The sequence below is a fragment of the Lithobates pipiens genome, unplaced genomic scaffold (assembly GCF_037356315.1).
Source record: "Lithobates pipiens isolate NorthernLeopardFrog02 unplaced genomic scaffold, aLitPip1_a1.2 Scaffold_13, whole genome shotgun sequence".
Lineage (NCBI taxonomy): Eukaryota > Metazoa > Chordata > Amphibia > Anura > Ranidae > Lithobates > Lithobates pipiens.
The window spans coordinates 460,066,269-460,085,222 of NW_027507718.1; the positions used below are offsets into that span (position 1 = coordinate 460,066,269).

The 18,954-nt window shown below is 45.1% G+C and overlaps 2 protein-coding genes across 2 annotated transcripts in view; one reads left to right on the top strand and one right to left on the bottom strand.

The window, feature by feature from the left end:
- LOC143975427 (uncharacterized) overlaps window positions 1-18,954 on the bottom strand; it is a 98,355-nt gene that overhangs the window by 61,777 nt on the left and 17,624 nt on the right. The gene's annotated exons all lie outside the window — the stretch shown is intronic.
- Window positions 2,311-3,669, top strand: LOC143976181 (uncharacterized). Its single transcript, XM_077478615.1, has 2 exons — window positions 2,311-2,861; window positions 3,161-3,669. The coding sequence occupies exons 1-2, from the start codon at window positions 2,388-2,390 to the stop codon at window positions 3,665-3,667; spliced, it is 981 nt and encodes a 326-aa protein (XP_077334741.1). The 5' UTR covers window positions 2,311-2,387; the 3' UTR covers window positions 3,668-3,669.

Genomic DNA, 18,954 nt, shown 5'->3' on the forward strand with positions numbered 1-18,954 from the left:
TCCTGGGCTGCTCCGCCTCTTGTCTGAGTCTTTGTTTCCCTATGAGAATGAAAAAAAAAAAAAAAAAAAAAAATACTTTTAAGCATAGTGATATTTGAGTTCAGAAATTTGAATATGAAACATTGGTTTGAAGTGGTGTAAAATTATTAGTTGCTTATTACAAGATCCTAGTTTAATACATCCTTAAAATTACTTTTTTACAGTTAAGGTTGTGTTCAGACTGCTGCGATGTGTGAACGCTGCAAATCTACTGTGGTTTCACGCATCGCATGCGGAGTTCGCACTGCCCTATGTGACCTGCTGGGAGTATCAGTGTAAAGTTTTATTGACACCTCCAAATTAGTTCTCATATCACAGTGCAATCTTTAAACTCGGACAGGAATCGGACCACATGGTGTGAACATCCATGTGATCCGATTTGGCTGTGGACTCAAAAAAGGGCCATGTACAAGTTTGGTCCGGATGCGATGTAAATTCAGCCATACTATATGCATGGCTGAAATCGCATCACACAGAGATCACATGTGATTTGCACTGCAGTGCGTTGCAAATCACATTTGATCTCGTACATTGCAGCAATGTGAACCTAGCCTTTAACCAAACTGTGATACTGTATATCTTTTGTCCAAGTTTCACAGACGGACACACTCGAATCAACGCCTGGAGTACCTGTGTGTGATTATGTCAAAAATGTTCTATGAAGGCCCAAACTACACTTATAAAAGTTTCCTAGTCCAGATGTTGAACCAGCATTTTATCTATCTATCTATCTATCTCATTTTTTTAATTGAGTCTACATTGCACTGAATAAATTTATGAAACTTTATTAAAAATTTATATCTTATAAACTGAGCGTGACAATTCAGTTTATCATGAACAATACAAAAAAAAAAAAAAAAAAAAATAACTAATTAAAATCTAATCCAACACCAGATAAATTTACACCATACACAAATTCATGCTATTTACGCCCACATATACGAACAACCATATGCGCCATATTTTCATAAACAACCTACACGAACGATTACGATCCGCCAGAGGTTCAGTCACTATCTACATGAACGATTACGATCAAATCCGCCAGTTTTACATACACTATCTATACGTACGATTACGATCAAATCCGCCAGTTTTACATACTATCTACACGAACGATTACGATCAAATCAAACGATTATGTCCGACAGTCACGAAAAACGCGGAGTTTACTCACTTTTTTTCAGGACCTTTTTGATGCGGTCATATTGGTCCGGCTCCCTGGACTTGATGTCCGACCATCTTTTCCGCAGCTGGTCCTTTCCTCTCCGTACCCCGAATTTTGACTCCAAGGTGGTGACCACCTCGTCCAAGATGGCGCTTTTTCTTATGTTGGGTTTTGGGTAAGGACCATGTTCCCCATCATAATCCTCCCTTTGAAGGATAGCTACCATCTCCACCATCTCTTCGAACGCCATATTGGTGGCCTTATATCTCCTCCTTGCTTGGGGCCCACGGCTTTCCTCCGCGCTGCTCACGCTGCTAATTGAGCTTGCATCCGCCATTTTCCACTCTCATACACCCACAGCGGAAGGAGGGTAAAAGGGGCGGGGAAACACGGTCGCAAGGAACGTCAGGGGCGGGCGACGCAGGCGGAGCCTGAGCGCATGCGCCGCGTATAAAGCGGTACCACGAGGCCGTACGCTTGTCCGAACGGGAGCAGCGAGTGCTACACGCGACGGTAAGATAGTTGTCATTTGTCATTATTTTCGGTTAATTTAAAGCCTGCGTTAGGGATATTCATATTGAATTTTATTCTTATTGATGTTTAATTGATTTCTATGTGGGTTGGTGGTTGAGTGGGCTTGGTGTTTTGTGTGGTAGTGTGGGGGTGGGTGTTTAGGGGGTGGGGCTAGTGTGTGTGTGTGTGTGTGTGTGTGTGTGTGTGTGTGTGTGTGTGTGTGTGTGGGGGGTGTGGGGGTGTGGGGGTGTTTGTGTGGGGGGGGTGTTTGTGTGGGGGGGGCAGTAGTGTGTGTAGAGTGTGTGTGTGTGTGGGTGTGTGTGTGTGTGTGTGGGGGTGTGTGTGTGTGGGAGGGGTAGTGTGTGTGGGGGTGTGTGTGTGTGGGAGGGGTAGTGTGTGTGGGGGTGTGTGTGTGTGGGAGGGGTAGTGTGTGTGGGGGTGTGTGTGTGTGGGAGGGGTAGTGTGTGTGGGGGTGTGTGTGTGTGGGAGGGGTAGTGTGTGTGTGTGTGGGAGGGGTAGTGTGTGTGGGGGTGTGTGTGTGTGGGAGGGGTAGTGTGTGTGTGTGTGTGGGGGGGGGGTAGCGTGTGTAGTAGTGTGTGTCTCGCCTACATTGTCACAATATAGTGTGCATTTGGTCTGACTATTTTTTTTTTTTTTTTCCCAGAAAATGCAAAAGTATAGTGCAGACCCCTTTAAAGAGGAGGCCTTCCTCTCCACCTTTATAGATCTAGTGGAGTCCCACAGCAATCTGTGGGATACAAAACACCCCCAATACCCAATCCGTTCTGCCCGGAAGAAGACACTGGAGACAGTTTTGGCGTTTGTGAAAACCCGACTCCCCCAGGCAGACACTACCTTTGTGAGCAACAAAATTCAGAACCTGCGTAGCGCGTATAGGCGGGAGCAACGAAAGATCCTAGAGTCCCAAACATCAGGATCAGCAGCAGGTCAGGTCTATGTACCTAGGCTGTGGTATTATGACAGGCTGCGTTTTCTGGATGACACGTCAGAAGCCAGGCCGTCACTTTCGACTCTTCCGTCTACCCGTCCCTCCACCCTTCCCTCCGCCTCAGGTGAGCCATCCCTGGAAGATCCAGACCCTTCCTTGCTGGACGAAGTTGATGCGCCCAGCTGGAGCCAGGTATATTTTAGTTTCTAACGTTTGGATTGCTCAAATATTAATGATGTCAAGTTCAATGTTTGAATTGCTTCCAAATCTAGGATTTCATCACAAATTAAATTAGATAGAAGGATACAGTAGTTTCCACAAATGTGGCTCAAATCTTAATGAACTGATGGAAAAATGATGGTGTCAAAATGATAGCCTTTTGTATTTCAAGACAAATGTATTTGCAAGTGAGAACTGTAAAATTGTTAGTGATTGATGATTTCTAAATATAGACATATTTTAGTTATTGATTGCTTTGTTTTTTTACACAGGATGAGCTCACCCAGGAGGAGGCCGGGACCAGTGGTATGGAGGAGGAGGCCGGGACCAGTGGTATGGAGGAGGAGGCCGGGACCAGCCACACGCAGGAGCTAGCTGGGCCCAGCAGGAGTAGGACTGAGAGCCAGGTCCCTCCCCTCCGCCTAGCCAGCAAAAGGCCCAGGAGGATGGGCCGTACAGAGGAGGAGTCCTTGGTGCTGATACGGCAAGCCACCCAGATTTTGACCAAACCCCCCAATCCGCAGGAGGCCTATGCCACTTATCTGGCTAGCAAGCTCCAGGAAATGGACAAACCCCAAAGAGACATGTGTGAGGCAATCTTCTTTGATGCCATACAGCTGGGTCTGAAGGGTGAGCTCACACCCACCACGAAGCTCTACAAAACAGACCCTAATGCTCCTCCTCCTCCTCCTCCTCCTCCTCCTACCACAACTCCACCACCAGAGGCACAGCCTCCAGCGAAGCGTGGAGGGAAGGCTAGACGGAAGAGTCGCAAGTGACTGCCTGGCTTCAGTCTGCTCTGAAAGAAGACGCAGGCTGTTGTAGTACCACAGTCTGGGGACATAGATCTCATCTGCTGCTGTTCCTGGTCTTTGGGATTCTAGGACCTGGTTGTGCTCCCTATTTACATGCTACGCAGGTTCGGAATTTTGGTGGCCACTCACTTGATGTGTGCCTGGGGGACAAAAGGCTTCACAAACGTCAAAATTGTCTCCAGTGTTGCCTCCCTCTTAATTTATTTTGGTTATGAGGAAAAATAAAAAATTTTGATTTAAAAAAAAAATTGTATGTTTTCTTTTTTTTTTTTTTATCAATATTTTTGTATAATTTTGGGTTAAAAAAAACAAAGTTTATTTGTGAGTAGGCAGATACATGTCAAAAAACTCTGGGGGTTATTTACAAAACACACGTTCATGTAAATATGCTAACTTCAAGTGCAATTTTTAAAGCACTGCAAGTGCACTTGGAAGTGCAGTCGCTGTAAATTTGAGGCTTAACATTTGAAATGAGGGGAAGCTCTGCTGATTTTGAACATGCAATCATGTGTAGGCTAAAATGATGGTTTGGGTATCTATCTATCTATCTATCTATCTATCTATCTATCTATCTATCTATCTATCTATCTATCTATCTATCTATCTATCTATCTATCTATCTCTACTTGCATAGTCCTGCTTGTCCCAAAAAAATGAAAGTCCATCTTGTTTCAAACCCCCCACCCAAAAAAAAAAAAAAAAAAAAAAAATAGTAGTTCCAAAAAATATATAGTAATAGATTTTTTTTTTTCCTGAAATAAATAAATATACATATATATATATATATAAAAATATATATATATAAAAATAAATATATATAAATATATATATATATATATATATATATATATATATATATATATATATAATATATATTTTTTTTCTTTTTATATAAATTGGGAATATATTTTTGATATAATTGGAAGATTAATCATAGGATGAGGATGAATAAAAACATGTAGTATAACTCTGTGTGAATATAAGCAGCAAAGCTACTTCACTTTTCTTGCATTACGAAGAAGAAAAGAACGGGCTATATTAAAAAAAACCACAAAATTAGCAGCATGACGAATATGCTAGCTTCAATCCGAACACTAGTTTTACAAGACCGAGTGCTTCCGCCCTGTAAATTCTTTCTGAGTATGCGCGGAACTTAGTTGGCCGAACAAGCCTACACACGAGCGAACAGTCCGCTGAAACCTTGTTTCAGCGGACAGTTTTTCGGAATTTCCGTAAGACCTTGTTCGGCCAACTGTCCGCTGAAACTGTCCGCTGAAAGCCCACACACGAGCGGACTGTCCGCCCAAACACTGTTCAGCGGACAAGGTTGGGCGAACAGTCCGCGCGTGTGTACGCGGCCTCACACTTTGAATGGCAATTACTCAGTCATGCAACACTGTACTGAAATAAAAACTGTATCATGTTTTTCAGACAGATAGCGCTTTCTTTTGTTCGTATTTAGTCAACGCTGGGTTTATATTTTTTTGCTATATAAGTAAAAATATACTGAACATTTTGTACAAAAAAAACATTATTTCTTTGTTTCTGTTATAACATTTTGCAAATAAATAACCTTTTTTTAATAAATGTAGGCGACAAATTATTCTGCTACATTCCTTTGGTAAAAATTACCCAAATAAGTGTATATTATTTAGTCTGCATGAAAGTTATAAGAGTCTACAAACGATTGTCGATATATTTGAAAATTGATCAGATTTACATTTGTTTTTCTTTTTTTACTATTTGTTTTTCTTTTTTAATTGTTTTTTTTTTATATACTGTGACCAGAGCAGTACAGTGTCACCATAGTGACATAGTGCACCCCTCAAACCTGAATTCAGTACATAGCACACCTTTTAACCCTGCACTAAGTATGTAGCACCCCTCTGAACCCTGCATTCAGAACATACAGTGGTGTGAAAAAGTGTTTGCCCCCTTCCTCATTTCCTGTTCCTTTGCATGTTTGTCACACTTAAGTGTTTCGGAACATCAAACCAATTTAAACAATAGTCAAGGACAACACAAGTAAACACAAAATGCAATTTGTAAATGAAGGTGTTTATTATTAAAGGTGAAAAAAAATCCAAACCATCATGGCCCTGTGTGAAAAAGTGATTGCCCCCTAAACCTAATAACTGGTTGGGCCACCCTTAGCAGCAACAACTGCAACCAAGCGTTTGCGATAACGTGCAATGAGGCTTTTACAGCGTCCTGGAGGAATTTTGGCCCACTCATCTTTGCAGAATTGTCCTAATTCAGTTACATTAGAGGGTTTTCGAGCATGAACGGCCTTTTTAAGGTCATACCACAACATCTCAATAGGATTCAGGTCAGGACTTTGGCTAGGCCACTCCAAAGTCTTCATTTTGTTTTTCTTTAGCCATTCGGTGGTGGACTTGCTGGTGTGTTTAGGATCATTGTCCTGCTGCAGAACCCAAGTTCGTTTCAGCTTGAGTACACGAACAGATGGTCGGACATTCTCCTTCAGGATCTCTTGGTAGACAGCAGAATTCATAGTTCCTTTTATCACGGCAAGTCTTCCAGGTCCTGAAGCAGCAAAACAGCCCCAGACCATCACACTACCACCACCATATTTTACTGTTGGTATAATGTTCTTTTTATGAAATGCAGTATTCCTTCTACGCCAGATATACTTGGAAACACACCTTCCAAAGAGTTCCACTTTTGTCTCATCGGTCCACAGAATGTTGTCCCAAAAGTCTTGGGGATCATCAAGATGTGTTGTGGAGAAATTGAGACGAGCTTTGATGTTCTTTTTGCTCAGCAGTGGTTTTCTCCTTGGAACTCTGCCATGCAGGCCATTTTTGCCCAGTCTTTTCCTGATGGTGGAGGCATGAACGCTGACCTTAAAGAGGAAGTAAACCCTGATGGGTTTACTTTCTCTTTTTTTCCCTGCAAAGGTAAAGCATAATGGACTACTATGCATCGCATAGTAGCTCATTATGTGTCACTTACCTGACACAGGAGCCAGCGAAGTCGCCGCTGATCCCTGTAGTCCGCCGCATCCATGTTGCTGGTGGCGTCTCGCAGCTCCGACGAATCAGAGCGGCGAAGCCGCGATGACGTCACTCCCGCGCATGCGCACGGGAGTCGCGTCTCGCAGCTCCGCCGCTGCCATTCGGCGAAGCCGCGATGACGTCACTCCCGCGCATGCGCACGGGAGTCGACAAATTTGGCAAATCCATTCATGGATTTGCCGCATTTAGTGCGCCTGCGCGCCGCTGTCTACGGCGCATGCGCCGTAGACAGCGGTGCCCATTTTCGGGCAAATATCTCCTAAACCATATAGGTTTAGGAGATATTGCTTGGACCTACAGGTAAGCCTTAATCTAGGCTTACCTGTAGGTCAAAGTGGTTTGGAAGGGTTTACTTCCTCTTTAACTGAGGCAAGTGAGGCCTGCAGTTCTTTGGACGTTGTTGTGGGGTCTTTTGTGACCTCTTGGATGAGTCGTCGCTGCGCTCTTGGGGTAATTTTGGGCGGCCGGCCACTCCTGGGAAGGTTCACCACTGTCTTCGCCATTTGTGGATAATGGCTCTCACTGTGGTTCGCTGGATTCCCAAAGCTTTGGAAATGGCTTTATAACCCTTTCCAGACTGATAGATCTCAATTACTTTCTTTCTCACCACCCCTGATGACGTCAATCTGTGACGAAACGATCGTCGGGTAGATACGTCTACACCTCGTGCTAATTTTATCCGCTTTATATTTTATATTTTTGCTAGCAATTTTTCTCGTTCAATTTTATACGACTCCATTGAGTCATTTGTATCTTTCAACGCCTATTTGGTTGGAAAATAAAGTACATATGTTTTAGACTTTATCACACGATTGGGCGCTTTTTTCCTTTTTCATCCATTTGGTGACACGCCAACATTTTTCGAACGGACCGGAACGGACCGGAACGGACGACGTTCAAGGAACACCCGAAGGTGTGGGTCAATCTTTACCTTCCTATCCGGAAAGGTGATTCGAGTCATCCATTCACACGAGCAGTGTCGGAGGAACGATCTTGTCCGATCCCAACACTTGGGGAGTTCGTATTTGCGCACACTAAAGGTGGCTCTGGTAAGCCTTTACTACTTACTTAAACTGTAGAGTGAAAGAATTTACGTGGTCAAGCACCTATACCAGTGACACCTGGGACCAATTTTAAAGCTTCATTCACGTTCAACTATAAAGTTCCATTCACGTTCCATCTAATGAACTTATATCTACACATTTATGGGGCCTTGTAAATCACTTCATTTATCCAAAGCATGGGATTTGTTTTGATTTGTTTTTCAATTTTGTTGTTTGTTTTTTTCACTTAATCACAAGTTTGTGCTTCACAGCACTAAGCTGTAGTTTAAATAATTATTTTTTGTCCTTCTAATAGTGTTTTTTTTTACCCTTTTTTTGGTTTAATAACCCATTTTTTGTTTATTGCACAATATGCACATGTGTATTGTTTATCATTGATGTTTTACTTTTTGGAAACATTATCTTTGAAAGTTTTTTCTTGATTTATTGTTTCACTACATTCAGTCACGTGTTACACATTAAGCGCTGCACTGTTTTCCACATTTCTTTCTCAATTGTTCCTGAATTTCTTTGGGTCTCGGCATGATGTGTAGCTTTTAAGGATCTTCTAGTGGACCTTACTGTTTCAAGCAGCTCCTATTTAAGTGATGCCTTGATTGTGAACAGGTGTGGCAATAATCAGGCCTGGGTGTGGCTAGAGAAATTGAACTCAGGTGTGGACAACCACAGTTATAGTATGTTTTAACAATGGGGGCAATCACTTTTTCACACAGGGCCATGATGGTTTGGATTTTTTTTCACCTTTAATAATAAACACCTTCATTTACAAATTGCATTTTGTGTTTACTTGTGTTGTCCTTGACTATTGTTTAAATTGGTTTGATGTTCCGAAACACTTAAGTGTGACAAACATGCAAAGGAACAGGAAATGAGGAAGGGGGCAAACACTTTTTCACACCACTGTAGCACCCCTCTCAACCCTGCACTCAGTACATAGCACACTCTTCAACCCTGCACTCTTTGTTTAGAGCATCCCTCAACCCTACACTCAGTACATAGTGCATCCCTCAACCCTGCACTCTGTACGTACTGTAGCATACCCCTCAACCCTACACTTGGTACACAGCGCACTCCTCAACCCTGCACTTTGCACATAACACTCTTCAACCCTGCATTTTGCACATAGCACACTCTTCAACCCTGCAGTTTATACACAGTGCACCCCTCGCCCTCAAGCCCCTCCCATTGCTAAGAGCTTGGCCACACACACATTTTGCCATGGCGAGCTACACGCACCACAGGTCACTTCCTTTTTCAAGTGTCCCTCATTCTGAAGTTCAAAATGTGGGAGGTATGCAACAGACCATTTTAACTGCTTCTGGACCGCACATATACTGCGGCAGGGCTCCCCGGCTGCATGAAACAACATACCTTTAAGTTGTTTGCTTCTTCTGGGTCTGGGGCGTGTGTGTGCCAATCAGCGGGTCCGACTGGTGCAATGGCCAACGGGACCCGCTGAACGTTCTGAGGAGAGACAGAATGGCAGTCTGCCTATGTAAACAAGGCAGATCGCTCTTCTGCCAGAGAGGAAAATGGAGATGTTTTGTTTCTGCTAAGCAGAAACATGGATCCCTGCTTTCCTCCAGTGTCAGCATTCCTCCCACAGTTAGAAAGCACTCCCTAGGAGCACACTTAACCCTTTGATCACCCCTGGTGTTAAACCCTTCCCTGCCAGTGTCATTTATACAGTGACAGTGCATTTATTTAGCACTGATCACTGTATTGGTGACACTGGTCCCCAAAAAGTGTCACTGGTCCCCAAAAAGTGTCACTAAGCCTGGTTTCAAACTGATGCGAATTTACAGCGGGTTTGATGCGTTTAGAAACACACTGATTCGCAGGTCATGTAAAAAGCATAGTATTACATTGCTTTGGTACACATCTATGCGTTGCAAATTTGGTGTGAGAAAAAAAAAGGGTCCTGTGCGTGTCGACTGCAGGTGTGATGCAAATTCCTATGGTCCAGTGAAAACTTTATCTTCATGGGCTTTAATTGAACTTGCAGTAAACTCACAGCACACAGTTCACATGTCTGCAAATTGTTCACTGTCTGTCTCCTGAAATTTGCAGTAAAATCGCTGTAAATTTGCACCTGTCTACCTCAAAATGCAAGGCAAATTCGCACTTCACACAGGACAAAAAACCCCAGATCAAATGTGCAGTACATCACATTGCAGTAGTATGAACCTAGGCTTAGTGTCAGATTTGTCCGCCACAATGTTGCAGTCCTGCTAAAAATTGCTGATCACAGCCATTACTAGTAAAAAATATAAAAAATGAAAAGGATATGTTTTATAGTAGAAAGTAAAAAATATTGTTTTTTTTTTTTTTTCTAAATTGTCAGTCTTTTTTTGTTTATAGCGCAAAAAAAAGAAAAAAAAAAGAGGTGATCAAATACCACCAGAAAAGAAGAAAGCTCTATTTGTTGGAAAAAAAAAAGTACATAAATTTTGTTTGGGTACAGCATCGCACAACTGCGCAAATGTCAGTTAAAGCAACGCAGTGCCCTATGGCAAAAAATGGCTTGGTCATTAAGAGGGTAAAACCTTTCCGGTGCTGAAGTGGTTAAAGTGGTTGTAAACCCTTACAGATCACTTTAACCTACCTGTAAGCCTAGATTAAAGAGGAAGTAAAGGCAGTTGAAAAAATAAGATAAAAAACGGAACCTGCAAGACAAAGGCATAAAGAGCTAGTATGCATAGCATACTAGCTCATTATGAATAACTTACCTGAGAACAAAGCCCCCGAAGCGGTCCTCCGTCTTCATGTCCGCCGCTGCCATGGATCCCGGAGTGACTTCTGGGTCTCGCTGCTCCAGCGTTGTGATTCGCCGGAGCAGCGATGACGTCACTCCCGCGCATATTGCCGCGATCTGCGGCATGTCCAGCGCGCTATGTTACTATGTGATGCATAGTAGCCCATTATGCTTTACCTTTGCAGGCAAACAAAGAGGAAGTAAACCCACCTGGGTTTACTTCCTCTTTAAATGAGCTTTGGCCCAAAGAAGATGGAAGCATTCCTGTATCATGTTCAGATATTGCTTCTTCTTTGCCCATATGGTGATGTCCTTTATAGAATCATGACTGATTCTGATCTCATGCCGGATAACATCCAATATTGAGTTTTGTCCTTGTCCTTTGCATACAGGGATTTCTCAGATCTCTCCAGATTCTTGGAATCTTTTGATAATATTATGTACTGTAGATGATGATATATTTAAAGTCTGCAATTTTATGTTGAGGAACATTATTCTAAAATTGTTCAACAATATTAGGCGCAACTTTTCACAGATTGGTGATTATCTGCCCATCTTTACTCCTGAAACCCTCTGACTCTCTAAGATGCTCTTTTTATACCCCACCATGTTACTGACCTGTTACCATTTAACCTCATTAGTTGCCACTTACTTTGCCAGCTTTTTGTCGCCCTGACCCTACTCTTTTTTTTTTAGATGTGTTGCTGCCATCAATTTCATAATTAACTTATTTATTTGTTAAAATGGTACATTTTCTAAGCTTAATTCTATTATCTATGTTTTCTATTTTCTAATGTGAATAAAATATGGGTTTGTGAGATTTGCAAATCATTGCATACAGTTTTTATATAGATTTTACACAGCTTTCCATCTTTTTGGGATTAGAGGTTGTAAATAGTGATGGCCGAACGGTTCGCCCGGCGGACTATTGGCGCCGTTCGCCCGGCGGACTTCCGTGTTTACTGTGTAAAAGAACTTTGACCTATGATGACACATCCATCATGGGGTACAGGACAGCCAATTGAGACATTACAGCACATGGACACTTGGACATTCCCCCTAACTTATAAATACACCCGATTCGGCGGCCATTTTACATTCTTTCTTCTGTCACTATAGGGAGAGGTTGCTGTGTGGAGCAGGGAGAGATTACAGTGACCCAAATCGCTAGCTATTTGGTACACAAAAGTTATTTTCAGGACTGGTATAGGTGTTAGGTGTAGTTCAGGATAGGCAGTGCTGTGCTAGTGATTGTTGCAGCAGTCTGAGTGTCTTTTGTCAGTTTAGAGAAAGGGACAGGACGGTGTGTGCTGCAGGGACAGCCAGTTTAGTCATTAGCTGTTACTATCAGGTCCACAAAAGTGCTATTTCAATTATTGTTCCAGTAGCCTCTGTTTTGTCAGTTTATATAGGGACAGGCAGGAAGCAGTGTGTGAGGCAGTGAGGGTCAGTTTAATCAGTAGCTGTTACTATTAGTTCCACAAAGGTTCTTTTCAGGACTGGTATCAGTGGTATGGTAATAGGATTGTACACGTATAATATTCTTTCTTCCAAATATAGAAAGAATATTATACTTGACTGCTGCCCTTCTGCTGCAGTCTGCTAATCATTCACAACCCACTTGTTCCACAAAGCTCCTTATAAGGACTGGTAACTTGGTCTGTCTAGGGTGCTACAGTACATAAGGTTGAGTGAGGTACAGTCTGCCATTCTATAAGGACTGGTATCGGTCCACAATACATAGGGTTGAGGTGCACTACTGCTGACCGCTGCCCTATACTGCAACAGTCCTTCATCGGTATAGGGACTGACGTACAGTCTGCTAATCACTCACACACAACCTACTTGGTCCACAAAAGTCCTTATAAGGACTGGTAAGGTATAGGGTGCTACAGTACATAGGGTTGAGTGAGGTACAGTCTGCTACTCTATAAGGACTGGTATAGGTCCACAATACATAGGGTTGAGGTGCACTACTGCTGACCGCTGCCCTATACTGCAGCAGTCCTTCATCGGTATAGGGACTGACGTACAGTCTGCTAATCACTCACACACAACCTACTTGGTCCACAAAAGTCCTTATAAGGACTGGTAAGGTATAGGGTGCTACAGTATATAGGGTTGAGTGAGGTACAGTCTGCTACTCTATAAGGACTGGTATAGGTCCACAATACATAGGGTTGAGGTGCACTACTGCTGACCGCTGCCCTATACTGCAGCAGTCCTTTGTCGGTATAGGGACTGAGAGTTTTGTCACAGGGTCATTTAAAAAATGACAGGCAGAGGAAGAGGCAGGCCCTTCTGCAGGGGTGGTAGGGGTAGGGCAGGAGCAACAGGCTTGAGCCAAAGTGGGAAGTTACAGAAGGTGCGTTCAATTACTTTAAAGGACGCACCAGACTTGGTTGAGTGGCTCGCTCAGCCTTACTCTTCTGCACCCTCCTCATCCTCTCGATCTGCACCCTCTTCTTCACTCTCTGCTATGTGCACCCCCAAAGACACTACCACCAACAACACCACCACCACATACCTTCCGCTTGAGTCACAGGAATTATTTTCCGATCCATATCAAGACATTTCTGATGCGCAGCCACTCTTGGTATTGGATCAGGAAGAGGAGGCAGCAACAACCGCTACTCAGCAGTCTGACGACAGTACCCATATCAGCCCAAGGAGGAGGTTGGTTCCCGGTGTTGCTGCCTACTCCGAGATCTCTACTTATAGCGGTGGGGAAGGTGACATTGATGATGACGTGTCTAGTGATGTCATGTGGGTGCCCACAAGAGAGGAAGAGGAGGGGAGTTCAGAGGGAGATATGGACCAGCAGATAGGGAGGAGAAGCAGGAATAACTTACATTGCACAGGAGGGAGAAAGCAGACTGCAAATGTATCAGGAGCGAGTCATCGACCATGTACGGTCACATCTGGCGCTCCCAGGACACCGGCACATGGCTCCGCAGTGTGGGCTTTTTTTAACGTGTCCGCTGCTGACAATAGCGTTGCCATCTGCAATCTTTGCAGTCAACGCATTAGTCGCAGTAAGCCCAACACTCACCTAGGGACGACCGCCTTAAGAAGGCACATGAGCAGCCATCACCGAGCCGAGTGGGAGCAACAGAACACACAAAGCCACAATGCAGGCTCTCACCGCCCAGCCTCGTCTTCTACTTCTCCTTCTCCTCTCTCCTCACAATTGTCCTCCACTCCACCTTCCATCACGCCAAGCTCACGTTTTTCTGCAAAAAGGCAGGCTTCCGTGGGCCTAATGTTCAAGCGTAAAAAAATGATGACGCCGGATAACCCTCTTGCCCAACGGTTGACGGCTGGCTTGTCAGAACTGATAGCCCGCCAACTACTGCCATATAAACTGGTGGACTCGGAGGCCTTTCGCAAATTTGTGGCCATTGGAACACCACAATGAAAGGTCCCAGGAAGGAAGTATTTCTCAGAGAAGGGCATCCCAGAGCTATATGGCCATGTTCAGCGGCAAGTGAATGTATCTCTGGCACACAGTGTCGGTGCCAAGATACATCTGACCACAGACACGTGGTCTAGCAAACACGGGCAGGGAAGGTATATCACTTTTACTGCCCACTTGGTGAACCTTCTGACGGCCGTCAAGCATGTAACCCATGGCACCCGTGTAGATTTGGTTTTACCGCCACGGATTGCATGCAGGCCTGACTCTTCTTCTCCTCCTCCTCCTACTCCATCCTCCTCCCTCTCCTCCTCGGCTGACTCCTCCTTTTCCGCTGCTAGCGTCTCTTCCGCTGCGCCGCCCAAGCTCCCCAGAACCTATTCGACATGCCAGGTGAGACGTTGCCATGCCGTGCTGCGTCTGTTGTGCCTGAAAGCCAAGAGCCACACTGGCCCGGCACTCCTTTCAGCTTTGCGTTCACAGGCAGATCAGTGGCTAACACCGCTCAATTTGACAGTTGGTAAAGTGGTGTGTGACAACGGTGCCAATCTGCTTAGCGCATTGAAACAGGGAAAAATCACGCACGTGCCATGCATGGCACACGTCTTAAACTTGGTCGTGCAGCGATTCCTTGTCAAATACCCTGGGGTCCAGGACATCTTGCGGCAGGCAAGGAAAATCTCGGTCCATTTCAGAAGATCTTACACGGCCATGGCTCACCTTGGTGACATTCAGCGGCGACACAATCTGCCGGTCAGACGTCTTATTTGCGATTGCCCGACGCGATGGAACTCAACCTTCTATATGATTGATAGGCTGCTCCAGCAGAAACATGCAGTTAACGTCTACCTGTATGAACTCTGTGGCAGAACCGGTTCTGGGGAGCTGGGGGTTTTTTCACCACACCAGTGACTGCTCATGCGCGACGCATGCAGACTTCTGCGCCCATTTGAGGAGATCACCAAACTGGTCAGTCGCAGCCATGGCGCCATCAGTGACATGGTACCTTATGCCTTCTTTATGGAGCATGCATTGCGTTGTGTCATTGATCAAGCTGTGGAGGAGCAGGAGCGGGAAGATGAGGAAGTCGCAATGCTGGATGAATTCCCAGGGGGGGCTACTCTATCTGAGACAAGTGAACAACAGGAGTCTGAAGAGGAGTCAGAGGAGGATGGTGCCGGGGCGGATGAGGAGGAGCAAGAAGAGCATGCTTTAAACCTTTCTGGGATCCCTGTTGTGCGTGGATGGGGAGAGGAGAATGAAGAGGACGACATTATCCTGGATGATGAGCAGGAGCCAGGCCACCACACCGCTTCCACTTTAGTGCAAATGGGGGCCTTCATGCTCCAGTGTTTTAATAGGGACCCCCGTATAAAAAGCATAAGGGTCAAGGACCAGTACTGGGTGGCAACGTACTTAGACCCCTGGTACAAACACAAAATGGCGGAAATGTTACCGCCGTCACAGAGGGCTGTCAGAATGCAGCACTTCCAGGCCTTGCTTCGAGAAATGCTGCATTCTGCTTTTGCGTGCGCTGGCAGAGGAGCAATTCCCACTCCCAGAGAAGGAGTTGCGGGTACCAATCCAACAGCGCCTGCAAGAAGAGGCCGGTTTGAAGATGTGTTGGTGACTTCGGATATGAGGTTATTCTTTCAGCCGACCCATCGACAGGTGTCATCCGGATCCAGCATCAGGGAACGCCTAGACCGCCAGGTGTCCGACTACATCGGGTTAACGGCCGATGTGGACGCTCTGAGGAGTGATGAACCCCTGGACTACTGGGTGGGCAGGCTTGACCTCTGGCCAGAGCTTGCCCAATTTGCAATCGAACTGTTGGCTTGCCCCTCATCCAGTGATGATTCAGGGGTGTCGGCCGCATCCGGGTGACACCTGTGGGCAGCGGCATTGCACGATCCACACACCCCACTGATCTGTGTCTCTCCTTCCTTGAAACGTTTCCCCTGGCTCTCAGCTCAGATCGGTACCCCGCCCCTTCAGCCCTCTGCAGCTGCTCCCACATTACTGTACACAGGATGGATGAGAGAGTCCATGGGGGGACACTCCTAAGGGAGAAGGGTCTGCACTAAGGCAGAGTACTAAGGGAGAGGGGTCTGTACTGTGGGAGAGTGGTCTGTACTAAGGGAGAGGGGTCTGTACTTCAGGAGGGGGTCCTGAAGTACAGACCCCAGGACCAGCAGCCCAGCTCCAACAGCTAGACCCTTGGCCCCAGCAGCCAGACCCCAGGACCAGCAGCCCAGCTCCAACAGCCAGACCCTTGGCCCCAGCAGCCGGACCCTTGGCCCCAGCAGCCGGACCCTTGGCCCCAGCAGCCAGACCCCGGGACCAGCAGACCAGCTCCTGCAGCCAGACCCTAGGCCCCAGCAGCCATACCCCAGGACTACCAGCCCAGGCCCTGTGTGATCAGGCTGCATTCATGGGCACTGGTATAGCTGCATTTAATTGGCACTGGAAAGGCTGCATTTTAAGGGGGGGTGGGGGGGGGGGGGTGGCACCGATGCAAAGTGTCACCTCCCTGAAATGAGTTTGAAACCTCCCTGAAATTAGTTTTTGCAGGTTGGGATTTCTGCTCTAATTGCCTACTGAGGCCGTTGTACCCCACTTCTGAGCAACAACTTTTCGTGGTGGACTCTATATAAGTTTACCATAGGATTGTTTCACCTTTGGGACTTTCTCACCTGTGTTTCTACTTATTACTGTATATACATTGTATAGGGTCAGCCTGGGGCAGGGTTAAGAAGGGGTTAATCGAAGAGGTCAAGTATTTCCCCTTCAGATCTGCTATTTGTAAGGTGTGCTGAAAGTGTCAGGGGGGAGCTGTTTGAGTAGGAGAGACACAGCAGGACGCTATGTGAAAAGGTCCATTGCTGAGTCTGTGTGAAAAGGTCCATTGCTGGATGGTGTACCTGCTGGGTGAGCTTAACCACATAAAGACTGTAGCTCTGACTGGAGCCATGAACTGTAACCTGTAAGCATGTGTGCTGCTGAACTGTGAGCTGTACCTGTGTGACCGGCTGTGATTGGCCACAGCTGGTCACGTGGGAAACATCCAATTTCATTGGCTGTTTACCCTGATCGGGGAAGCGATGCATCTAAGGGACACATGCCTTCCCCGATCCCCGTGATTTGTGCCTCCAAGTCTCGTGTCACATGTGATTGGCTGTGATTTTGACACAGCTAATCACGTGGTAAACAGACAATTTTATTGGCTGTTTACCGTGATCGGGAAAGCGCTGTGTCCGAGGGACACACGCCGTTCCGATCCCCGTGCTGTGTGCCCCCCTTGGGCGCATGCTAGGGATTATCCTGCTGGACGTCATATGACGCCCAGTCAGGATAATGCAACCACCGCCTGCCTGTCATTCTGCTATTGGCGGGGAAGGAAGTGGTTAAATGCCTAGCAACAAATAATGCAACAGATAATATTTTTGTTTATTGGTTAATAAAAATCACCAAAGCTCAAAAACATGCAAGTCGTGCTTAAAAACTCACCAAAATCATGCATAAAACTCTCAAAAATCGATGTGAATGCAGCCTGAAAGGGGACATCTAAACTCATAATCATAGCACTGATCATCAGTGCCATCATAATCAGTGCCACCTCCTCAGTGCTCATCAGTGAAGGAGAAAAATTACTTATTTGCACAAGATTTAACAGAAACTAAGAAAAATTTAGTTTTTTTTCAAAATTTTGGGTCTTTTTTCGTTTATTTAGCAAAAAATAAAAACCACAGTGGTGATTAAATACTACCAAACAAAATAATAGAAAATTTTGTTTGGGTACAGTGTTGTATGACCATGCAATTTTCATTCAAAGTGTGACAGCGCTGAAAGCTGAAATTTGCCTGGGCAGGAAGGGGCCGAAAGTGCCCGGTATTGAAGAGTTTTAATGTAGCCTTAGGATCAATTACAGTTTCCTGAGAAAGTATTCATAACCCTTGAAATGTTTCACATTTTGCCATGTTACAACCAAAATGGTAAATGTATTTTATTGGGATTTTACGTGATAAACCAACACAAAGTGGGACATAATTGTGAAGTGAAAGGAAAATCATAAATGGTTTTCAAAATTTTTCACAAATAAATATCTGAGAAGTGTGGCGTGCATTTGTATTCAGCCCCTTTAGTATAAATACAGCTGTTCTGCAAAGCCCTCAGAGGTTTGTTAAAAAACCTTAGAACAAACAGCATCATGAAGGTCAAGGAACACACCAGACAGGTCAGGGACAAGGTTGTGGAGAAGTTTAAAGTAGGGTTAGGTTATAAAAAAATATCCCAAACTTTGAACATCTCACGGAGCACTGTTCAATCCATCATCCAAAAATGGAAAGAGTATGGCACAACTGCAAATCTACCAAGACATGTCCATCCACCTAAACTGACAGGCCGGGCAAGTAGAGCATTAATCAGAGAAGCAGCCAAGAGGCCCATGGCAACTCTGGAGGAGCTGCAGAGATCCACAGCTCAGGTAGGAGAATCTGTCCACAGGACAACTATTATGCCACGTACACACGAATTTTGGTCGGAAAAAGCTCTGATGGTTTTCCAGACGGAATTCCGATGGGATTTCGTTCAAGCTGTCTTGCATACACACGGTCACACCAAATTCCGACCGCCAAGAACGCGTGACATACAACACGAACAATGGGACTAGAAAAAGGAAGTTCAATACCCAGTGCGCCACCCTTTGGGTTCCTTCTGCTAATCTCGTGTTAGTCAAAGTTTGGTGAGAGACGATTTGCGCTTTTCCGACTAGTGCTTATTCCATTCGTTTTTCTGCTGTTCAGTTTGTGCTTGTGGGTTTGTAGCTGGTTTTCAGTGCGTGTAGTCAGTTTGTATCTGTTTTTCATTGCATTCTTGTCCGCTCATTTCTGATTTTCAGCTCGCTCTTCACAGGCCTTGCTGATCTTCAGTGCATTTGGTTAGTTCGTTCTGACCAGCTGACCGTTTTGAAGTCATGT